At 35.9% G+C, this 25,341-nt stretch overlaps 1 protein-coding gene across 2 annotated transcripts in view; it reads right to left on the bottom strand.

Moving 5' to 3' along the window:
• Positions 1-23,686, bottom strand: part of Dsc2 (desmocollin 2) — a 30,826-nt gene extending 7,140 nt beyond the window's left edge. For both annotated transcript variants that reach the window (XM_027935680.2, XM_027935681.2), the window contains exons 1-11: positions 23,618-23,686; positions 15,750-15,834; positions 14,275-14,474; positions 13,207-13,326; positions 11,719-11,874; positions 10,181-10,325; positions 8,887-9,053; positions 4,368-4,502; positions 3,712-3,897; positions 1,977-2,233; positions 1,718-1,860 (exon numbers count right to left, since the gene is read on the bottom strand). In XM_027935680.2, coding sequence (XP_027791481.2) covers positions 1,718-1,860; positions 1,977-2,233; positions 3,712-3,897; positions 4,368-4,502; positions 8,887-9,053; positions 10,181-10,325; positions 11,719-11,874; positions 13,207-13,326; positions 14,275-14,474; positions 15,750-15,834; positions 23,618-23,686 — 1,663 coding nt within the window. The remainder of the gene's footprint in view (positions 1-1,717; positions 1,861-1,976; positions 2,234-3,711; positions 3,898-4,367; positions 4,503-8,886; positions 9,054-10,180; positions 10,326-11,718; positions 11,875-13,206; positions 13,327-14,274; positions 14,475-15,749; positions 15,835-23,617) is intronic.
• Positions 23,687-25,341: the final 1,655 nt, after the last annotated feature.

Genomic DNA, 25,341 nt, shown 5'->3' with positions numbered 1-25,341 from the left:
AATAGTACTTCTGGAATGTTTGAAAGCATGGGAAAATTCAAGGAGGTCAGAAAGCATGTTGTATACACCCCTGATCTGGAGAAAATAAAGGAAGAAGCAGAGAGCAGGGAGCAGGAAATTGAGAGTGGAGAAAAGGGCTGGGGATCTTTGAAAACCATACTAGAGAGTGTAGATTTCAATATCCATTTTTACAGGAAGCGCTTAAGGTTTTCCAAGAAAAGTTAATGATAGAAGATAAATATTTTGGAGCATAAAACAAAAATAGTATATGAAAATGTTCTAAGAGTGAAAAATCACTTGCAAACTGAAATAATCACCATGGGTGTAGTTTAAGTAATTAATCTATATATTTGGCAAAAACTTACTGAGTAAGTACTCTGTACAAGGCACTACACTGACAAATCTGGAAGATTCAAAGACAAAGCAGAAATAAATCTGGGACACAAATTAGTAAATGACGTTATTAGGTATGAAGTTGAAGAGCATGGGTCAGGAGTCCTGTCTCTCAATCAGTTATTCCTTTTAATTATTAAACATGCCTTGAACACTGAGACGAAGAAGAGGAAGAAAAAAACCTGAGGCTCTGTCTCATAGGGAGCTATCAACATAGGAAAGCCAGAGGACCAGGCAGTCATAACCAGCGACTGGACCTGCAGTAGTTCCAGTGCCATTGTGGGCCAGGAATACTTGGGACTCCAGATTCAAAACTGGTCCTGAACCATGGGCCAGAAAAAAAGCAGGTACAAGCAACTACAAGACTGCTAGCTGAGATGGGGTACAGTAGAAGAGGAAAAAAATAGAAGCAGAAAGCAAACCAAATACTTCCCACTTAATATAAGCCTGCCAATTAAAATTCCCAAAGGAGCAATGTTAAAATCCAACAAAATCACTGTTAGATTAATTCTATGTAAGACTTCTTTGAAGCAGGTATGGTTAGACTCTTCCAAGATTTAAAGAAAATGCATTAATTATTTAAAAAGGAAATTACAGCTCAAATTCCAGTAGAAATAAAATAGCAACATTCATCTAATGGGAATTCTAGAAAAAAAAAGAAAAGAATAGCAGAAGAACAATATTTAAGGAGACTAGTCACTGAGTATATTCCAGAATTCATTCAGAGAGAATTGGAATACCTAAATCGTCTTCCAAAATCATGGCTGAATCCTAATTTTGCAAGTGAGAGCATAATAACGTATTTATTATAGTATTATAGTATTTATTATAGTTTTGTCTAATTTTATAACTATATCATTTACTGTGAGGATGATTTATCTTTGTATAATGTGTTTAATCACAATTCTAGCCCCTCAATATACTGTTAAATTCCTGTAAAAGTTATAATTGCTTTCCAGAAGTGTGCTATGTGGCAATAAGTATGTTCTCCCTGTAATAAACTTTCCCAATAAAATGAAGATTTTAAGAGAAATGAGTAGATAAATTGAAGCTAGTTTTACCAAAGTCATTTTCTCAATTTTTCCTAATTATTTAATATTAATATGTTACTGTTTCAAGTATGTCTGTGACTAAATTGCTTTATAATTACATTTAACCCTGGAAATGCTATTAGAAAGCAGACATGAGTTAATAAATTATAGCAAATCTCTCAATTACTTTATATGTCATTTTGGGGAAAAATTAAAAGTGTCTAGAGTCACTTTTTAAAATGGAAGTATATTGCCAAAGATGTATGTAGCAGGCTTAAAAACACATTTCTTACTTTGATCTGACGCAAGGACGGTAACATTATATACACCACTTGGGATGGCCTCTGCCTCTCTGTCAAGACTTCGGAAAACTGTGATTATTCCTGAATCTTCATTAATGGTGACCCACCCTTTTGGATCACTTATTTTCCTATACCTGTTTAACAACAATGAATTAAAGTCATAAAAAGTATTATAAGTGAAATGACAATAAGTAAATTATAAATCTTTAAAACACAATAAATTTGGAGTGAACAATAGAATGATAAATACCTTATTCCAGTGCTACTTTTTGTATCTGAGTCATATGCTTTGTATCCACTGCTTCTTGTCCCTGCTGGTGCATTTTCTTTGATTCGAACAGTCTGGACTGGAGGGTTGCACTCAGGGCCCTCATCCTGATTTTTCACATTAACAGTAACCGTTGCTGTACTCATGGCGGATCTTGAGCTAGTCTCTCTAGAATATGGAGCTTCATTAACTACTCCAATTTGTAGGGTCACCTTTTGTGTTTCTTCATAATTCAGTGGCTGGCAATTTAAATGTGTTGGAAATCAGATCAAGATATTTAAGAGTTGGCAATGTTGACAAGTAACAATAACTTGTTAAATTTGGAAATACGTAAGTACTATGTTGGAAACAGTCATGAGAATATGAAACATATATCTAAAATCATGGTGGTGGTAAAGAGAGGGGAATTCTTCAACTCATTCAGATTTGAGTGCAATTGACACAAACTAAACAAAAAATTCTTCCTCAACTACAAATTTAGCACAGGCAGTATAACAGGTCTTGGTAATGATTTCAGGAAGAATTTACTAAAATCGATGTTAACAAATAAGAATCCTCCTTTAGTGGTTTCATAATCATAATCAATGGTCATTACTATACCATTCCCTTTTTGAGGACAGCTTGTCTTACACTGTTGAGATGAATAAAAATTACTTGGACTTGATTTGTGTAGAGAAACTGAGCCAAGCTTTGTAAAATATATTTAGGAGGGGAGATACCAGATATAGAAAGTTTAAGAACATGACCCTTTCTTTTTCTATCTTCCTGCCCTCCACCCCCTTTCTTAAAAACTGGAAGTACCAAGTTTGATAGAAGATTTTATTGTATTTGACCTGATTTGTACTTGTAATGAAAATGAATAAAAGATTTTTTTTCAGGTTTTAGACTTCACAAAAATACATTTTCTTAGGATTAGGGCAAGGGGTGGGTAAGACAGAGACAGGATTCAAAAAGATTTTTCTTTGCTGTTTTGAAAAATAGAAATTAACTCACAAAGTACAGCTAATTTTCATCATTGCAAGGAAAAAATTGCCCTTTTTGGTCCATAAAACTAATTGAGAATAAGTACAAACAGAAAGTTCTATAGATCCACAAGAGAATCATGTTCTAGTTATTAAAAATACAGCAGAAATGTGTATGACTTTGCCCAAGGTCAAAACAGCTCAGATTGCTTTATGTGCTATCTCTGGCTCCTGAATTAGCACTGAGTGCTCCTCAGATATAAAAAATGATATTAGAAGGATTCCCATACTGAAACTGGAAGTTACGAATATATTGTATGCTGGATATATATGAACAAACCTACAGACAGCTTCTCTATGGGTCTGACCAGGAGTGACTCATTTGGAAAGTGTACTAAGTGGTGATTTCTTAACCCAGCTACAAGAAAGAGCAGTCTAGAAGAGCTTGACTCTGTTCAATTAGCCTCAAAGCTATGCTAGCTTTTGAATTGTTGAGAGATATTGGTTACAAGGCGGATACTATATCAAATTAATTGAATACATATAAATGGTTTTTTGAAACCATGACTTTATAAAGATCACCACAACTGAATATATATATATGTATATGTGTGTGTGTGTATAGGCATTTACATTTACCTCTGTATGTATGTTATTCCTGCATCTACCATAATTTCTTTGTTCCTATTAAACCCCAATATGCTATTCCATAATATTATAAATTACAAACAACTGATTTACTAATTTATTCTTACCTTAACTACACACAGAACTCCTTCATTGGTTCTGGGATCCGTTGCAATTTTAAAATTTCCATTTTCATTGCCCTTTAAAATGGTATAATTAGCTCTCCAATTAGGAGTATTAATTAAATCCTTATCCTCAACGGTAACACGTAAGATTTCCACATCAATTGTATTTTCTTCCACTGATGCCTCATACTAAAAATAATAAAAAGAAACAAAATATTTCATTAGTTAGCCCTCAGAAAAATAAACCACCATATGAAGAAAGCTATGTTCTTCCAATTTCTTGAGAGTGTTTTTGGAGGTTCTACCAGGGAGCACAGCAACTCCTATACCCTTGACCCAAGACTGGTCCTCCTCTATCTCCTCTATCAGGAAAGGTCATCCCCTTCAACTAAGTGCACAGCAGCTTCAGGAGGGATGCACATGGTCAGGGAGGAAGGTGACATCTGCCTAGGCAGTCAGATCAGTCAATCAGTGGGTGACAGACGTCATAGCCAGATCACCTTCACATCCTGTTCTTCCAATTTCTAAAGAACTATGTTGACAACACCAAACTAGTATGTCATTGTGGTACTTCATTTGAAATCATGAGGCACAGATGGAGATGTGCATATTTAACAACACTGTTACATATTTTTCTTATATAAATACCGTATACTTACAGAAGTACGGGTAAATGTTGGCAAGTTGTCATTCACATCTCCAATATTAATGATACAAGTTGCAGTTGTGTGCAAGCCAAAATATTGACCATCCATATCTTGTACTTTTATTTTCAACTGGTATTTATCAATTAACTGAAAACAAAGAAAGAACTTAATTACTGGGTGAAAACAGCAACATTATAAATGAAATCTTTGTTTATACTCTAAAATTTTCCATTCGTTAATAACCTGAGGTACATTTAAATCTAATGGTGCACATGTAATTAAGAAAAACTTGAAGGAACTTCAGTTTGTGTAGTGGGGAGTGAGGATGGGGCTGTGGGAATGGGAAATGGTAGAATGAGACAGACATTATTACCCTATATACATATATGATTACACTACTGGAGTGATGTTGCACCGTGTAAAGCCAGAGGAATGAGAAGCTGTGTATAATATGTCAAAAATGCATTATACTGTCAAATATAACTAATTAGAACAAATTAAAAAAGGAATCTTCTTTACTCTAGTAATTTTCAATTTGTGAAAATTGAGTAATCTCATCTACTTTAATAGGAAATAAATTGATTTTATCATTCTGCAGCAGAAAAAAAGAAGGTCTATAGTTATAAGTACATTTAAAATTGTTTGGCAATTAATCAAAATCTTGCTCTCCTATCAAAGTAGATTCTTACATTAAAAATATATAGAGCAGTGACTTTTACAATAGTTCCGCAATAAACAAAATGAAATGCCCTCTTGTGAGTAAAGATAAGATTTTAGGGATTTACTTTACATTTTTTAAAAAAGATCATTCAATGAGTATGAAGGTAAAGGTCTGGGGCAATGTAACACGGAACACAGAATCCAGCTATTAGGTTTTTCATCAGATGTTACAAAAGGCTCATGTATTTCCTTAAAGATATGTGCTTCTCCTCATAATGGTTCCATTTATCGTGAGTAATTAAGATACAGAAGGAATAAAACAGCAAGATTATAATAGCTTCTGGACTGGACTGGACTTTAGGAGACTTGGGTTCCATTCTCAACCCCAAAACACAACATGTGCAATCTTGGGCAGTGGCATATATATCTTTGCCTAGTTTTCTACCATAAATTGATTATAATGATTATTTTCCTACCTAATGTATATCTTTTTCCAAGACAAAATAATTTGTGAAAATCTATCCACCTAAAATGTTCCCCCTTCTTTTACAAAGCCACCTTCTTCCCATAATTTGATACATGTAATTTTCTTGATTTACTCCTCCCTCATAACCTATGTGTAGACTTAAAAAATAAAGGCCTATTTCAACTGAAAAGTTTATAAGCCTTGTGCTACTATGATTTCAAGAGGAATTATATATTTTATTTGCAGTGAACTTAGAAATGTTGGAAATAATCAATTGGCTGATAAAGAAATGAAGTTTTAGCCAGGTGGGGTGGCACATCCCTGTAATCTAGCAACTCAAGAGGTAAAGGCAGGAGGATTTGAATTTAAGGTCAACCTCAGCAACTTGGTGAGACCTTACCTCAAAATAAAAAAGAAAAAAGGGCTGAGGATGTAGCTCAGTAACAAAGCACCCTGGGTTCAATCACCAGTGCCAGAAAGAAAGAAAGAAAGAAAGATGAAGTTTGGTTATCCTAAATACTCGTGATATATTCAGATGGCAGGGAAATTCTGGTGCATTAAAGTTACAGACAACAGATGGAACTGGAATCCTGAAGTCAAAAAGTCATTATAGAGCACTACTGGGTAAACTCAGTGGTAAAAATGCATTCAAATGATTCTACAAGAAGCATCTATTTAAGGTAAAAGTACTTGTGTGGTTGTTTGACTTGCAAGCTGAACCAGCCATTGTGATTTTTAAAAATTGTTTTGGGAATTTTTTTCGCCACAGAATATTATTTTTTCATGTGGTTATTTAGAGTATTTGGAAGATACTTTGTCAAATCACTTAACAAATAATTATTTTTTGTAAATGATAAATTAGGGTTTTCAAGCAAAAGTAAGAACCTGGGAAAACTTCTATCAACCATTGAGATAATAATGGAAATCAAGAAGTTATTTTTTTAATATTGTTTAATGAAATACATGAACATTTGGAATATCTATATAATTCTGAACCAATGTTTTCCAAATGACCAATGATAGTAAATATTATACAACAGTGAAGTATCCACTCATAGTACCAGACAGATTAATGGACTTTACTGGAACAAAGTAAAAAAGTTCATTGATGAGACTTCAAAGTCCGCATTGCTAAAAATGTTTAGGTAACAACCATTTATTAAGTTTTGATTTAATATTACAGAACAGACACAATTATCTTCAACTACTATTGAAATGCTCCTCTTTTCTCACTTCATATAATGTCAAATGTTCTTTGTACACTTCTGCTACAACTACCTATTTATTATGACAGAAAGGCGATTGAGAATCCACCTGTCTTATATTAAGCCAAATAGTAAAGATATTTATTGTTTTGGAAAATTTACTTATTTTTATACAAATTTTATCTGTGTTAATATGTAGTATTTTTGTTGTTATTTTAAGTAAGTTAACACATATTTTAAACTATCCTTGGCTTTTAATATTAATGGATTAAAAAGCAATAAATACAACCCACATAAATAAAACGTCTTCAGCATCTTCAACAATACTTAAGAATGTAAAGGGGCCATAGACCAAAAATTTTGAAGATTACTGCTCTCATTCACAAGGGGATAAGGAAATGGAGAGGAAATGAATCTTTAGGAAGTTTCAAGAATCAAAAAAATACCAGATAATCACATATTACTATGTTTTGAGATTAAGGAATATAAATTAGCACACAAGACAAATTACTATAAAAATTCAGAAGCATAATGTGTTGGAGAAGTAATAGTTGAATAAGTAAATGTATAATTAAAATAAGGTAGTTACAGTGGAAACAGACAATATGAAAGTAAAATAGTCAACATACTTTGTAAAGTGATTTGATTGAGAGGGTACAAGTAGAAATCAAATAGAACTTTGAAAATATGACTCCCAGGTAACAACAGAAAATTATGAATAGGTGATTCATTAATATTATTTTAACTAAAAAATATGGGAAAGCGAGGATGTTTAGAAGATGAGTTAAATTTTAGATACATCAAAGAACCTGTGAAACATCAAAATAAGGATTTCTAGCAGTCAATTGGACATGGCAACCTAAAGTTAGAGAGATGAAGTTTTTTTTTTCCATCTATGTAAGAAGAAGAACATTGATTAGACCCCTGAAGAGGGCATGAGATAAGAGGAACATCTCTCTCATAGATAACAAATTTCTGCATGTTACCAAACAGTTCACTTTTCATATTTGACACTCCCTATTATGTTATGAGATAAGAGGAACATCTCTCTCATAGATAACAAATTTCTGCATGTTACCAAACAGTTCACTTTTCATATTTGACACTCCCTATTATGTTTAATGCTGTAAGTATTTTTTTATTTGAAATTTTGGTTCATGAAACATTAAATTCATAGGATTAAAAATTAGCACTCTGGAAGATTAAAACTTACTTTAAATAACAATTTTCCTAAAAATGGAGGGATAGGTCAATGGTAGAGCTCTTTCCTGGCTGCATGAGGCCCTGGCTTCAATTCTAATAATAATAATAATAATAATAATAATAATAATAATAATAATAATAAAAATATTTTTTCTAATTTTTTTTTCACATCATGCTTTTAAAAAACACATTTAGGACTGGGGTTGTGGCTCAGTGGTAGAGCATTCGCCTCACACATGTGAGGCACTGGGTTCGATCCTCAGCACCACTAAAAAATAAATAGAAAAAATAAAATGTATAAAAAAAGAGAATATATCTTTAAAAAAAACCACACACTTAGAGATGGTATACAGAGATAACCAGATACAGGTAGAATGTCCTTTTCTGAAATAGTTGGGATGAAAAGTGTTTTGTTTTTCAGATTTTTTTAGATTTTTGGAATATCTGCATACACATGATTTGACAAATTGGTGATAGGACCCACATTAACCCAAAATTCATTTGTATTTCATTTATACATAGCTTGTGCCTGTGGGTTGTTTTTTGTTTTTGTTTTTGGTTTTGGTTGTTGTTGTTTGTTTGCCTTGTTGTTGTTGTTGTTGAGTTTGTATGTTTGAGGGCACTGGGGATTGACTGACCCTAGGGGCATCTACCACAGAGCTACATCTCCAATCCTTTTTTTATTATTTTATTTTTAGACAAAGTCTCATAAGTTGCTGAGCCTGACCTCAAAATTTGAAAGCCTCCTGCCACAGTCTCCCAAATCTCTGGGATTGCAGGTTGGGTGCCACTATAATCTGTTTACTCTGCACATATTACTATGCCTCTGTTTTGATGGTGATCTATCCCATGAGATCAGGTATAGAATTTTCCACTCGTGATCTCTTTTCATTTCTCAAAACAGTGTGAATACTTCAGATGTCAGATCTTCAGATTAGGGAAAATTAAACTGTACTATGAATTACAGTCAAGTAGTACTTGTTAATAATTCTGTTACCTCTCTGTCAAGCTGAGATGACAATGTGGTGATCACACCTGTAGTTGGATGCATAGAGAAGAGTGTGGGGGAGGACGGGAGCTGTTCCAGGATGGAGTACCTCAGGCGTGTGTGCATCGTGTCGGGCTCATCTTTGTCAGTTGCAGACACCTGTCCCACGATGGAACCTAATTGTGAATAAAACAACCTATTTAATTGTCAAAGCTTTCATATAATCAAATTCTTACTGACTTCACTCTTCACATAACTCAAAAAAAAATTTGTTTTCTCTGATATGCAAATGCTAATTCACAATAAGAGGGGGTGGCTAGGGAAAAATAGAGGTACTTTGGATTAGGCAGATGGGAATGAAGGGAGGGGAGGGGGTATGGAAGTAGAAAAGATTGTAGAATGAATTGAACATTATTACCCTATGTACATATATGATTGCATGGTCAGTGTGATTCTACAACATGTACAACCAGAAGAATGAGAAGTTATACTCCATTTATGTATGTATATCTAAATGCACTCTACTGTCATGTGTAACTAATTAGAACAAATTAAAAAAAAAAACAAGCATTGCTACATTGTAGAGTTTGGTAATTAAATCCATTTAATTGTACTTCACGTTTGAATTTATAAGTGTCGATATAACACCTTACGATCTTTGCATTTCTAAACTAAAATATTCTAATTATGCCCTAGCCTTTTTTTTATTTGCAAGCCTATATTCAACCACATGAGCCAGTTTTCTTTGAAAATTGATGGTGCAGTTGGGTCTTTCTAAAGAAAGACTCATTCTGATTTCCAGATAAAATGGACTGTTTTTGCAAGATTGAGAAAACATTTGTATTATTCTCAATGACTTTCATAACCACCCGCAGAATATCATCACTCACTTAACCATTATAGAACACCAGTAGACACCTTTAGGACTATGTCCAATTGCTCAATGACTCATTTTTTGGAGTATGCTCTCTTACAAGCATTTATTTGCCCTACTATAAAAAAAGGCAAAAAAACTTTTATTAACTCCTGTTTCTGAGGCACTGTGATTTCCATTCCATTTATGTTATGCTTCATTTAATCTTCACAGTAATCTGGCATACTGAAACCCCATTTTACAGATGAGGAAATTAAGGCTTGTCAAAACTAGGAAGCTTGAGCAAGGACAACTAGTGAAAGGTAAAGTAAAATCCCACTCAGTGTTTCCAACCACCACTATATGCTGCTTTCTAGTGCCCATAGTGAAACTCAGTTCATGAGCTGAAATGCATTAAAATTGTCTTCTATCATCAAAGTGGATACTCACCAACTTTGCAGCTTTCAAGAATCATAAAAGTGTATGTTGTTTCTGTAAAAATCGGGGCATTATCATTTTCATCCTCTACTTTGATTATCAGAGGCAATGGATATTCTGGTGTATAACCATCTGGAGTTGTTGCAAAGGCAGTTAGCTGTGAATTGAGTGAAAATAATACATTTTGTGTGTATGGTGCTGGAGATCAAACTCAGGGCATTGCATATGCTAAATGCATGCTTTACCACTGAGCCTCAGTTCCCCAAATTATTCTCTAAAATAAAGTATGGCTTCAACTTGCTTGGACTTTAATTTGGAGATTGTTCAGAACTGCAATGTTTGTCTCACCACTTGTTTCTGATTTTGAATGTGGACATAACTTTAAGGCCAAAAGAGGTTGCTAATTCCTTGGTGAAGTTGAGCACTTGATGCTTAAATTTATCTAATATAGTAACATAGATCATTTTAATTTCCTCACCATTGCTATATTTGTTCATAAGTATAACTTTCTTGTTATTATTTTCAAAAAAGGCTTGAGGATTTTGTTTTGTTTGAAAGTTTTGGGTGCAAGGATTTTAATACAACTGTCTGGGTCTTTCTTAACTTAGATCTTCAGGACTATAAATTCTCCAGGTGGATTTAACTATATATTATCTTATTTTCTACTAATTAAAACCCTATGCATATCAATGTTTATACTTAGATTAGTATTTTCCTAATCATTTTTTTATTTAAAAAGCAAGATTCAGAAACAGAACACATGAATGGCTATAAATTATGTAAGGAACATATTCCATTCTTGTGATTCCATAATATGAATTTCAATTCTAATTTTTTTCATAATAGATATCATAGACATAGAGCATCACAAATACTTAGAAGGTCATATCATAGAAATCTTAAACCTAAACACTTAATCCAAAATTTATCTGTCTGGTAGGTTAATTTGATTTTCTGATGAATATTAATTCATCTAAAATAGATGTAAAATAATAAAAAAACTGAGTTAAGCAAGAGGACCAGGTCCTGTTGGGAAATAAAACAAGCATGAGGTCAAGTTCTCACACGTGAACTCACATTGCACCACAGGAAAGAGATGCAGAGACTGGAGAAGCCTGAATGAAGCACATTAAGCACTGGCCACACTCCTTACTTGATCCCATGGGTTAACTTTCTCCTATTGCAAAGGTTCTCAGGTATATGTCACTTCTGAGCCTCATTTACCTCCCATGTTACCTCTGTACTATAAAGAGGTTCATGAATCTTTTCTACCAACTCAAGACCTGTTCTCAAAATGATACTTATTTTTTTTTTCTTTTGAAAGAAAAACAACAAAAATCAAAAACAAAGAGTAAAACCATAATCCCGGGAACAATCTTATAGGATTGTTATGAAAATTCTTATGTTTCAAGTCAATGCTGTGCTATCAGATAAAGCCAGAGTATTAATGACAAATTCACAAAATAGAAAAGGGTAAATGAATTAGAGATGTGAGAAACAATGGCCAAGCTTAGTAACCATTAATATAACACACAAACTTTAAGTTTTACCTCAAAGGATTCATATTGCTCACGATCTACCCGTTGAGTACAGTACAGGTTTCCAGTATCCCTCTCCACATAAAATAAATTTAGAGGTTCTTGGTCAACTCCAGGCCCTTTAATGGAATAGTATATGGTGTAGTTTTGGGCTACGTCAGATTGGACCTAGAGAGTAGATATAATTATGAGACAAGTTTTTATTTCAGCACAACTTTTACCTGTATATTTGTACAATCACATTCTCAATTTTATCACAATAAATATTACCCTCTTTAATTTATGATTATACATCTAAAAGCCTCATGATTGAGAAATTTTAAGAAAAAGGCAAGAGCAAAATGATGTAGTAGAATCTTGGTTTCCAAGAATAACTAATAAATATATTAAGGCTAAATGGTATGTATGTGAATCAATATTTAAAAGTTTTTCCTGTATTAGAAAACAAAATATTCTGAGCATGAAAAATTACTTGGCTATTTTAAAAAGAAAAATAAATTTTTAGTATAAGTGACAAAATAATTAAGAAAGTGGGTTTAAAGTATACTATTTCCTTGCTGAGTTTTAGTATTTGTTATTATCTTCCTTATTATAAGAGCTAAGTGAAAAAAATATGTGAAGGAGAATAAAAATGGAATAATATCCAGGTAAGGGTAATATTTGGTCCTTGATTCATAAAAAAATTCTTCCAAGCTGTTTTCATTTTCTCTTTGAGATCTTGACTGTCATTATCTCAGGATGACTAACACAATTATTTCCTAACACATTTTTCTCAACTTTAATTTGTTCTCCTCTGAGCTGCATTCAGTTTGTTGGTGGGGTATAAAGGAAGAATCTCCCTCACCATTTAAGAAATTAAAGGAAAAGAAACCCAAGTCATAGATTGAGTGATAGTGGCCACTAATAGTGGAAGAAGGGAAGAAGATTGACTGGGGTGTCCACTAAATGTTAAAAAGGAAAAGAGAAAATGTGCATTTAGTGGGATTTAAGAAATGGACTTGATAATGGAAAGGCAGATGTGTCTTCCTCTTTCGTGGCAATTGCAATTTCATCCTTTATTATGGAAGACACCTGGGAATTTTTCTAGGCTGTGCCCAAGGTCTGTGATTCCTCTGTTGATTAAAAAAAAGAAATCATTAAAGAAAGGTGTTCGAAAGTGCTAGATGGGTTTTATAGTTCGATAGCTAGCCTCTGTATAACTCAAGCTACAAAAAGTGTATAAAGCTATAAAGAAATATATTTGTATCCATATGCTGAACATGTATACATATCCCCATGCAATCAAATATTCATATGATATCACTTTTCTATGGCTTTTTTTTTCTTCTGCATAGCTGGGAACTGAACCCAGGGTCCTGTGTATTCTAGACACGTGCTCTGCCATAGAGGTACATCCTATACCCTGACACAATTATTTCTAAATAACTGCATGATCAATGTCAAATTTTGATGTTAAGATGGAAACAATGGATTTTACAGTAGAAGGAAAATATACTGTACCTGTTGAAGAAAAAGTGGGAAAGGACCCAAGGAATTCTCCATCATGGAACAAGGAATAGGAGCCCATCTTCTCTTGGCACGTCTTAGAACTTTTTCTTTAGAATGTCTTCTCTTTTGAACCTCAATTTAGAAGATAGAAATACATCAACAAATAAAGTCAATGACCACTTTATTCTCAAACATTAGAAGTCAGACACATCTTCTCTCATGAGGATTAGCTGGGGAGGTATAAGACAATAGTGCTTGAAAACCAAAAGGAATATCAACATTGCATAAAGAGAATGGAAAAAAAAACAAATAGCTGCATAGCTGTGATGACAATAATCCTTTTTGAGAGAATAACTTGGAGGAAATGTGGAAGAAAGAGAGATGGAATTGGAAACCTAGAAGCAAAACTAAAAAGAAAATGACTGTTGTCACATTGCCATGCCAAAACACAGGAGGAGGCATATGCAAAGAAAAGAAGTGAGTATGTGCCCTTCCAAATTTAGCATAAGCATCTTCCACTCACCAGCAACTAAGCAGAGCCAGGGGACCAACAAAGAGATCTGTGTCAGAATGAGGAGAGAAATATGGTGACACCTCTCAATTACTGCAGTAAGGAACGATCGATGCTGAATTGAAGACACTTTGATTTTTGGTGTCACAAGATAATAAGCATGCATGTGGTCCATCCTCCTAAAACAGCCATCTATTTAAGACTACAAGTTATGCTAAGATGCATGAGAAAAAAAGAAACATTTTTCTTTACTAGAGACAGAGTTTCAAATTTTGCTTTTGGAAATCCATGCTATAGTAAAGACCAGCAAATGTTTCTTTGTGTCTAATCTCAAATTCTCATGCTGTAGCTTATCCCAATTTCTCCTTTCAGGTCCTAAATGAGAAGGAATACAACCTTTAACAAACTACCTTATACAGCCCTTTTTCACTTACACACTGTTGTTTCATTGTTTTCATTATTCAAACCAATCTATTCCATATCTTTTCTGATTCCACTTCTACCCTGTCAATATTATAAAACCTAAAGACGAGACATCATTATACTTTGTTCATATTATTTTCATATACCTGTGTTTCTTTCTCTAAAAGGACAGATATTTCCTTCTCCTCTTGGCTGTCCGTGTTAAAAAGTAATATGGTAAAACTCCTTGTTTCTGAGGACAGGAGAACAGCATTGGTTGTATAGACTGAACCATCTTCTAAAATTTGGAAATCAGGATCACTTGAGTGAATGATATTTGCAGATTTAAAGCACTCCTCCAGGTTAACTGTATAAAATAAACATAGCAATCATTTTTAAGGTGAAACACAATGATACATAGTTTTAACAGTAATGCATGCTTGTGTAGGAAGCCACTTAAATTACACTCCCACTAGTACATTTAGCATTTTTAAAAGGACATATGAGGCTGGGTGCCATGGCATACACCTGTTAATCCCAGTGGCTCACGAGGCTGAGACAGGAAGATTGCAAGTTCAAAGCCAGCCTCAGAATAAGCAACTCAGTGAGACACCGTCTCTAAATAAAATACAAATAGGGCTGGGGATGTGACTGAGTGGCCCAGTGCCACTGAGTTCAATCATTGGTACCTGCCCCCCAAAAAAGGATATATGAAACTATGTGGGCTACACTGTGCATAAACACAAACATCACTTCTAATGCTTATTTTATTTTATTTATTTATTTATTGGTACTAGGGATTGAACCCAGGGATGCTTAACCAATGAGCCACATCCCCAGCCCTTTGTATATTTTATTTACAGACAGGGTCTCACTGAGTTGCATAGGGCCTCTCTAAGTTGCTGAGGCTGGCTTTGAACTTGTGATTCTCCCGCCTCAACCTCCAGAGCCCCTGAGATTACAGGTGAGTGCCACTGCACCTGGTTTACTTTACATTCTTATTTTAAAATGTCTGTCCTGAAACAATGTTGAATGTTTAAGCCAACAATGAAAAATGTTTTTATTAACTGAAATTAGCTGTAGAGGAATACATAAGAGTACCTGAAGTATGTCTAACACAATCTAATTGATTAGAAGCAGTGGTTCTTAAATTAAAATATCACAGAACTCATAACATCTATTGTGAAATACTCATCAAATTCTGTGTTCCCACTAGTTTGATCTTTCCTTATATAAGTGAGTTATGTAAAAAGCTTAAGCAATAAAAAACAGTACATGGAAATAAAATATAATAAGATGTCTAAATATTTCATGATGAAAATCCAAAAACAATATCTTTAAATTAAAGAAATAGTTTCAATATATTTCTCAATTTCTTAGAAGCATATTTAGCCTATACCATATCTTTCAACTAATATTAAAATTATTTTATTACTCAAGCTAAAACTTTTTTATCTTCAAATAATTGCACATTTTTAAAACAAAGACTAATATTCTGTCACTGACAAGATACAAGGATTAAAAATGATAAAGGACTGTTAGTTTTAACTATTCCCTAATACAGTTATAGTTTTAAAAATTACACTAGCTTTTAACAGATCACACAAATTAGGGTAATTACATACTTTTAGTAGTATCTTACCTCTGCCAACAAATTTTTCAGCATCTAATTTGGAAGGAACATGTAGTATCACCTGTTTGCAGGCGTCACAGGCAAATGATAAGATCTATTAAAAAAACAAATCCAGACTATGCCTTAAAAAGATCCTTTTAATGAGTACATTGTTTATATAAATTTTATTTATATTTTAAGTAATATACACTTAATTACATAGATAAAATATTAGATATGTAAATATATGTATTGCTGCATAAAATTTATATAATTTTGAATCAGTTTATATAATTAGTAAAATAAAATTAAAAACATGCTAGAGTAAGAAATCAGAAGAAAATGTTATCAAAGGGGTGAATGAAACATGAAAGTCTTATCTCCCTCCTTCACAAAGCACATAAACTCAAGAGAATTATGTACATTCTTAAGCTTTGTTTCCTATTCTATAAAATTTATTTACTTGTAACAGCTCTGAATAACTTAGTGGGTTTAGTAAGGATTCAACAACCTATGTGGAGAGTACTTAAAACTAAAGACAGTTCTAAAGACAGCACAGGGATATAAATAGGAATGAAGAGTAAAAATGAATTTAATGAGCCAGCAAATTGTTGCAGTAAATTTTTAATTGACTATGAGCTATGATACCAAACCCATTATCTCCAAATGGTGCTTTTAAAGAAAACACCATGGAGTGATCTGGTGAGTATTTATGTATAATTACTTCACACAAACAATGCAACTTTTCGATATGGGAACTTACTGTGAAGATGCATTTTCTCATAAGTCAAAGTTAATTTAAGGTTATTTCAGAAAATAGTTTTACTTAATAATTTTTTAATGATTTATGATGAACCCATCCCAACATATATTTGAATATGTAGAAATTTAATTCTGTTCTCTCTGAAACTTGACAATGGATGCTTCTGAAATGTTTACATTCTTTTTTCCTCAGTTTTCAAAGGCATTTGACCAAAACCAAAACAAAACACAGCTAACAAACATTTACACTGTGTTATTTACAAAATTCATAAATATGACCTATTACCATCTAAGTTTAGAAGGAAATTTTTTATTTGCAATGCATACTAAGGAACCTGTAATCATGCAATTTCCATAACATATAAAGGATCAGATAAGAGATTGTGTTTTACTTGGAAGTTAAAGATGGACACAATGAAGAGGTTGTATTTGAATTGAAAATTAAAAGATGAGAAGAATTTCCACTGGCAGCAAGTTGAGAGCTAGTAGGAGCAGGATCAGATGATTCCAAGGATTCTAGTTCAAGGTGATTGACAGAATACATCCTTATTCGTTCAGCCAACATTTATTGGTTGGTAACTAGGTGTTCAACAGAGTCAAAGGCTATAGGTAGTGAACAAAGCAAAGTTCTTTCCCTCGTAAAGATTACATTGTAATAAGAGGCAAAAAAATAAATATACAAATCTCACATAATCCCAAGGCAAAGAAAGATAAAGGTTATGAGGAAAATAGATCAGAGAAAGAAGATGACAAAGAGAAGACCAGAAACCTAAATGAAGTGAGGAAACAAATGAGTTCCTAAATTGGGGAAGTCTTCCAGGTGGGAGTAAGAACAAAGGCCCTAGAAGAGGACTTCCCCAGAACCCATGGTAATCCTGCAGAGTGAAGAAAAGGATGGGGAAGAATGAGGAGATAAAACAATGGTCAGTCAGGGCATATCATGTAGAGTCTAAAAGGCCAGGGTAAGAAACAGGTTTTGTTTTAATGCAAAAAGAAGCCACAGCAGGTTTAGAGCATGGGGAGTGGTAAATACATCTGCTAAGTTTGTGGAGAACAGATCATGAATAAGGAGAAAGTGGAAGCCAACAGGCCAATTAGGAGGACATGACAGGACTCTAAGATGGACAATGGTGAAGTGGATGAAGGCAATCATGGTGGAGAAAGTGAAAAAATGGCTGGATTAAGATAATTTGGGGAGGAGGGTGTAGTGGCATCCTGGACATCCATTCATTCATATGCTCAGCAAATATTTATATTCATGATCCACATGAATTGTTCAATCTCAAGGTAAGACATATTTGTAATTTCAATAAAGTAGAGAATACCATGTCAGGGAGGTACAAGACACTGTGGAAAAGTGAGAGGGTTAGGTATAACCTGGGCCGAGAGCCAGATTAAATTACCTGAAAAGTGGCTATAAGTTAGCCACGGCAAGAGCAGAGCTTAAATTCAAAATACAGAAACAACATAATATAAAGTCCCAAAGATGACACAGACCTGAGAAAGAAACCTAGAATGGCTGATATGTATAATACAAAGAGGAAGAGGTTTAAAATGAATTCAGGATTTAGGTGAGGAATAGTTTCTAAATGATGTCAACCAAATATATGAATTTTTCTCTCTAAAGATAATAAGAAATCAGTGGCACATGTCTGTAATTGCAGCAGCTTAGAAGGCTGAGACATGAGAATTCCAAGTTCAACGCCAGCCTCAGTAATTTAGTGAGGCCCTCAGCCACTTAGTGAGACCCTGTCTTTGAAAAAAAAAAGGACTGAGGATGTAGTTCAGCGGTAAAGTGAACCTGAGTTAAATCCCCAATACCAAAAAATAAAATAATAATGAGAAGAAACCAAAGATTTGCTTCAAGCAAATAAATTGCATTTGCATCTTGATATTTGAATATAAGTCTGAGCAAAGTTCAAAATGGATGGAGGGAACAACTTTCATTTCTAATGCAGGCAGGTGAGGTAAAACTCCAAAACAAAACTAACCAGAAATGCTGGATAACATATTTTTAAAATATCCTAAACTATCCAAAAGCTAACAAAAATAATAAGGAATTGCTAGGCAAAAATTGAAGATAAAGCTAGAACACAGATCAATAAGAGGAACCCAGAAACAAATTCCAATCTGCAAAGATTCTATTCTAATTTGCTGACTTCTACAGAGAAGGAATGAAATCAAAGCAGAGAAATCACCAACAATCAAAAGACCGTTGCCACAGTAGTCTGGGCTTCCCAAATGCTAACCCTTCATTCTAAAGCTGAGCTGAAAGAAAATTAGACCTTGTGTGGATTTCTGATCCACATTCACAGCACTCGCTTGGTCTAGAATCCTGGAGCCATGAATTGGGCCTGGCATGTGGTTACCACCTAGTGACCTAAAGGTACTTGACCAAATTCAATATCATTCTTATCTTTTAAAAAGCCTCAAAATCTAGGAATCAATGAGTGCTTCTGCAATGTGATTTTTATATATTATAACCAATGGGAATAGCACCAGAAGCAACTCCGCTAAACTTACAAGCAAAATAGACTTTCCAAGCTCATCATATATAGTTCACATTACATTGAAGGTATATTAGGCAAGAACATATGAATTGCAAAGGAAGAGGGGAAACGAAATGTCTTCATTTACTATCACTTTACCTGGAAATAAACCAATAAGTTACCATAAAGAATAACAGAATCAGTCAAGGCAGCAGAAATAACTATTAAAATATAGACAACATTACTCTTCGTACCCATAAATAAAACCAGTTAGATGACATGATAAGTCATTTTCAAAAGCAATAAAATAATGTTAGAATGCCAAGTAAGGAAATTAACAAGAAACTTGCAAAACCCATTTGAAGAACACCTGAAAGTATTTCTTCAGGTCATAAAAGTAGAATTGCACAAAAAGAAAGAAAGAAGTATCATTATCTCAGATTGGAAAAATCAACAACATAATACATCAGTTCTCACTAAGTTAAATCATAAATTTTATGATCCAAATAAAACCCAAAGCCTCAACAGAATATTTCCTGAAATTAAAGAAGTTAATTCAAAATGTCATAGGAAAGATTAAAATTAGACATAAAAATTATGAAAAAGAGGAGCCACAAAAGAACATTAGCTCAAACATATATTAAGAGATTCTATAGTCTCAATAATTAAAATAATGCAGTTATCAGTAGGAGAATAGGCAGATATTAGAGGCATGAATTGGAAAAGATACAACAATTCCTATTTGCATTTGATATGACTGAATACAGTCATTTGAAAAAAAAATTAATGTCCTGGTTCACATTGATTTTTTCTTCTTTTTTTTTGGTGGTGGGGGGCAGTACCAGGTATTGAAGTCAGAGGCACTCAACCACTCGGCCACATCCCAGCCCTATTTTGTATTTTATTTAGAGACAGAGTCTCACTGAGTTGCTTAGTACCTCCCTTTTGCTGATGCTGGCTTTGAACTCACGATCCTCATGCCTCCAGTCTCCTAAACTGCTGGGATTACAGGTGTGCAACATAGCATCTGGCTAATCTTTTCTTCTTAATTTATACAAACACTTTATACTAGACTAGCCCTTTAAAATATGGTTTGCAAATACTTTGTTCAATTTATCAACTACATTTTAACTTAAAAAAAAGGTTTATGGTGTTTCTTCTTTGTTTAGTTTGTATTTTTTGCTATGGAAACTGTGTTTATGTGTATGTGTGTGTTTTATATAACTGATTTTCCCAATTTTAAAAACAGCTTTTGAAGTAAGTCATAAATGGGCCTACTTGTTTGTCTGTTTGTTTACTTATTTATTTCAGAACTAGGGGTTGGATCCTGGAGCATGCTCTCACTGAGCTACATTTGCAGCCCTTTTTATTTTCATTTTGAGGCAGGATCTCGAAAAGTGGTTAAGGCTGCTCTTAACTTGGATTCTGGCAGGGGATCCAGGTGGATTATCCTGACACAGCCTCCTAAATAGCCAGAATTACAGACATGCACCATCATGTCCAGCTTGACTCCAAATTTATAAGAATTCATTGTGTTTGCTTATATAACTCACATGCTATCATATTTTACATTTAAAAATTTCATCTATTTAGTTTTCTATAGTGTTATGCATAAAGCATGAGTTCTACTTTATCTTTTAGCCAATTTCTAATGAGTTCAGGTAGTGTTGTTCTTATTTAATAACATCATACATATTAGTGACATGCCATGTATTATAAAAAAGCTTTTCATCTAGTCATACACAACTTTATTGTGTATGAACATAGTATCTGCCACAATTATAGAGTAATTTATACTTTTTTCCTACCAATTCCATTTTGGTATTCTATTGTTATACCTTCCCACAGTAAAATAACATACCAGGCTTATTCACTGTGACATTATTTGTAATAGTAAAAACTCGCAGCAGAAGTGATAAATACAAGTAAACAGATCAATGAGATACCTTTGAATGCAGAGTTATCAAGAGGGAAGGAAAGCAGTAAAGAAGAAAAAATAAACAGCTTCCAGTCTTCTACTTGAGGAGAAAGGCATATAGGAGTGCCATACATTGAAACATAGGACACTAAAAGAGAAGCAACATTGTCTGGGAAGACAATGAATGCTGCATCACACCTAGTAGGTAGACATAAAGGCCTATTGTTCAGTGATGACATCTGAACTAGCAATTTAGGATTTGTTGATATCCTAAATATCATCCTTATGATATTTTAAGCAACACAAGTGAATGAAATGGTCTAGGTAAGGGTGTCAATTTCAAGGAATAGGACCTAAAATAAGGCCAGAAGAAAAAAATCACCATTTAAGATTGGAGGAAAAAGCAGTCAAACTCATGGAAGCAGAAAACAGGAGGGCATTTGCCAGGTGCTGTGGTGTGGAGAAAATAGGGAGTTGCTTATTAGGTATAAAGTTTCTGTTATATAAGATGAAAAACTTCTAGAGATCTGCTGAACAAGATTGTGCTTATATTGAAAACTGCACCATCAGCACACTTAAAACATTGCTAAGAGGGTAGATCTCATGTCATGTCTCTTTAAACACACACACACACACACACACTAGTGGAGGAAAAAAAAACAGCTTCAGATTCTGAGTGATCAGAAAGGTCAGAAAAGGGAGGTGGGGGTGAATTTCAAGAACACATATGTAATCTACAAAGTGGCATTGTACAAAGAATGGAAAGTGTCTCTTATTTGGGTCAGGGACATCCCTGGTGGCCTGAGAGATCTCTGAGAGGCTTCATTAGGTGTTTAAGCATAAGAAAGTTTAAGTGGTTAAGATATGTAGGAGGTGAATAAATATTAAGAAGTGGGGAGAAGCTGATTTGCGGAATGGTGAAGGATTACTAAGTTGCATGGGAAGGCCACAATGTAAAGGGTGCCCCACCCCTTAATGTCATTCTTACTTAATATCTCACACTTAGTCTGCACACATTTCTCACAACCACACCAACCACCTGAGGCTGCCAGGACTTTGAACAGATATGCACTACAACATGGAACAACAACTTGGGGGACAAACACTTGAAAGTACAATGAGGAGTTCAGGCAGGGCCAGATTTCTCTTTGCCTCACTCTTGGCCTGTCAAACTCTGAAACTAAGGGAGATCTTGGAAGGGAGGGTGGATTCAATTTCAGTTCATTCCCTCAAACTGTGCTTTCTTCTATAAAGGATCTAAGATGACACACAGAAAGCTTTGAGTGCAGATATCTGCAAAGCAACGCTATTTACTGTGGTACCTGAAGCATACCTTTTCCTTTAAATAATAATGACTAGTGGTTTAAAAGGAAATGACGATTAAGAACCAAACCAAAAATCATCTCTTTGTCATCAGCAATATATTTTGTGACCGTTATTTATTTTTAGTTTCTTCAACTATAAAATGTTAACTGCTATGTGCTAAATTATTAATAATGCCCTGGGGATTTCGGCTAGGGGTTTAAAGTCCAAAAACGTTCTAATAATAGTAAAACCTACAATTTAAAAATTTAGAAATCCTTTGTGAAATCAGCGTAGTGAAGAGGAGGTTATTCGAATATTTCTGCCCCTCAATTCTACCACTCCCAGAAGGAATCGCTCTTCCATTGTTCTCTGAGGTCCTCCTCCTGTCTTTAAAAGTTGACTTGCGCCCAAGCTGAAGGCTCAACACGAAAGGGCAGTTTTGAGCACCTTTTCGCACCTTGCCGAATTAAACTTTTTTCGTTTTCTGGCAGGAAACCCAGGAAAAGCCCCGTCTGGGGCACCTTTGATTCCAAATTTCCTCAAGAGCTCCTTCCCCACTTAGGATTTCTGCGAGTTCAGACTCTCCCGCGAAATCCGGTCTTTTCTGCCTGAGAGGGAGGAACTGTCCTGTCCAAAATAAGGCCATCTGCTTTGGCTCCCAGCTCTGGGAAGGAGTGAAGTCGACGTTGTTGTACGTGTGGAAGAAAAAAAAGTTGGAGCAAGGGAAGGATAAGTGGGTGGGATCCAGACGCCTCTGGGAACCAGAGATCAGTACCAGGATGACCTTTCCCCCCAATGATGTGGGGGATGGAAGCTTCCTATGCTAACAATGGAAACTATTCAAAGGGTCACCTAGTGTCCGCCTAGGTGCCTGTCTTCAGGAGCAGAGTGGAACCTCTCCTTTTCCCTAAGATCCCCCACATAGATCTAAAAGCACACCAAGATCAATACCCACCCCCCCGCAAAGACCAGGAGTCCCCTCTTCCACCCAAGGACACTCGCTTTCAGTGGGGTCCGCCCAGCGGCTGCCCTGTCCCTGGCCTGAAGCCGGCACTGAGGCCGAGGGGATGCGCACTCCCCAGACTTGGGAGAGGCGCGCAGAAGCAACCTTGGCGCACCCGGCTCCCCGGCGAGCACCCAGAGGCTAAGCTTTTGGATGGGCGTTCGCAGCTCACGCCTCCCTCCCAATCTGCTCGCGCTGATTACATCTACCCCAGACGCCCTTCCCTCCCCTAGGGATCCGGGCGCCCGGGTCCCGCTCCTCTTCCTGTCTGCCCTCCCCCCACCCTCTACTCCATGTTTAGCAACCACCACTAGGTCCCTTAACTCCAGCTTCGCTGGCCAACCCCAGGTCCCCAAGTTTCTCCCTTCTTCCCAGGGGATCGTACCGCCCTCCCCGAGCCGGTGGCCTCGGCGGCACTCACTGAGAGGGTCAGCAGGAGCTGCCGACAGAGGGCTCCGATCCTGGAGCGTGTGGGTCCAGCTGCCGCCATGGAGAGGATAGGTCCGGTCGCCGGCCAAGGCACCCGAGGGCCGGGGTAGGAGCGCTCTGCCGGGTGAAGCGGCTGCAGGCTGGGCCCGCGCAGGAGTGCGAGGCGAAGCGGTGCTTTTCTTAGTCTTTCTGAAGCGCCTGCCTCTCTCCCAAGGGGCTTTTCCTGTGGCCGAGGGTGGGGCTCCAAAGACACCGATCAGCCCCTCCTTGCTATTTTCTTAAGTCTTCATTTCTTTAAGAACTCAACAGGTGGGAACTCCCTTGGGCCGCCACCCTTTTACCTGTGCTAGGTGTTTCTCACCAGCGGACGCCACCTATATGCCCCATCTCCCCCTCCCCCGCCCGGGTGTCCGCCCGGCTGGATTAGCGCTGGCCCTGCCCAGCAGAAGCCCTGACTGTACAAAGACTCACTCCCCAGCTTGCTGGCCACGCAGGCCCCGCCCAGCCCACTGCCCTCGGAGTCCAACGAGGTCCCTGCCCTGGGGGCAATTAGACCCAAGAAAACAGCCCAGAGCTGGAGAGTTTGCATTATTTGTCACTGCTGCCTATCACCCACCTATTACAGGGTTGACTCCAGGGAGGATTGTGCACTCATCTTTACTGGAATAAAATGCCTATGGACATCTGATTGAGGTTCAGACAGGACTTTATCTGGACACACCATTTTTCAGGGTCTCTTGTTTTAGAAAGTTCCTGGCATGACAGTGATAGGAAAAAATTGCCGTAACTTAGGGATCTAAGTAAGTAAAATTAAGGAATCTGGACTACAGGAAAATAATGAAACCAAAGATGAATTACTTTGGGAAACGCATCCTCGGAGATCCTAGATCTGAAGTCCTAGGCATTGGCTAAATGTAGGCTGCGTTATTTCCTCCAAGAATCTCCCCTGTCATAAATAAAGCCAAGCCAAGTCTATCCCACCAAGTTTCAAATTTTCTAATTTCAGAAACTTTTCTATATTGGACTCCTGAACATTGTCTCTCTCTTTACTGCCATCTAAAACTGTTCACGGTGAGAAGTGAAAAAGAATGGGGTAATTGAAATTTTGAATTGAAGTGCACTTAAACTGGATGAATTATTGCAGTACATAACCAGGAAGATTAAAGTATACACGCTGTGCACTTTCAGCTCAGAAAGCAATGACATGGCATTCTGACTCATCCTCCTGAACTTCTTTTCAATTACTGACTTAAACCAGGTAAGTCTGACCACAAAGGAGAAACTTCTAACATTTTGTTTGGCTTAAATCTCCTCAGGGATATTTGGAAGAAACTTGTTGGTAAAGCCAACCATATCACTCACAGCATTCCAATTCTTGAACATGATGACCATGGTAACACTATTATGCACAGAGTCAAACATACCCATACCGTACTATTGAGCACACATTCAGATTCAAAATTAATGTCCGACAGTGCCTGGGTTGCCTTGTATGTCTTCTTTCCATGATATGTTTATTAGCCAATGCCACATAATGAACTAGACCATTGTCTCCACATCTATAAAATTGTCATTGAGCCTTTGCTAGTAAAATCAGCCTGGCTCATGAGCATGAGACTGGAATTGCCATCCATCCATTTCCGTATTTTTAAATCCTTTTTTTATTGCAGGTATGACTTCATAAATACCCCTCATCCTGTTAATGACTTAATGATG

The sequence above is a fragment of the Marmota flaviventris genome, chromosome 16, assembly GCF_047511675.1.
Source record: "Marmota flaviventris isolate mMarFla1 chromosome 16, mMarFla1.hap1, whole genome shotgun sequence".
Classification (NCBI taxonomy): Eukaryota; Metazoa; Chordata; class Mammalia; order Rodentia; family Sciuridae; genus Marmota; species Marmota flaviventris.
The sequence above is the reverse complement of the archived record's forward strand: the minus strand, read 5'-3'. Positions and strand labels throughout refer to the sequence as shown.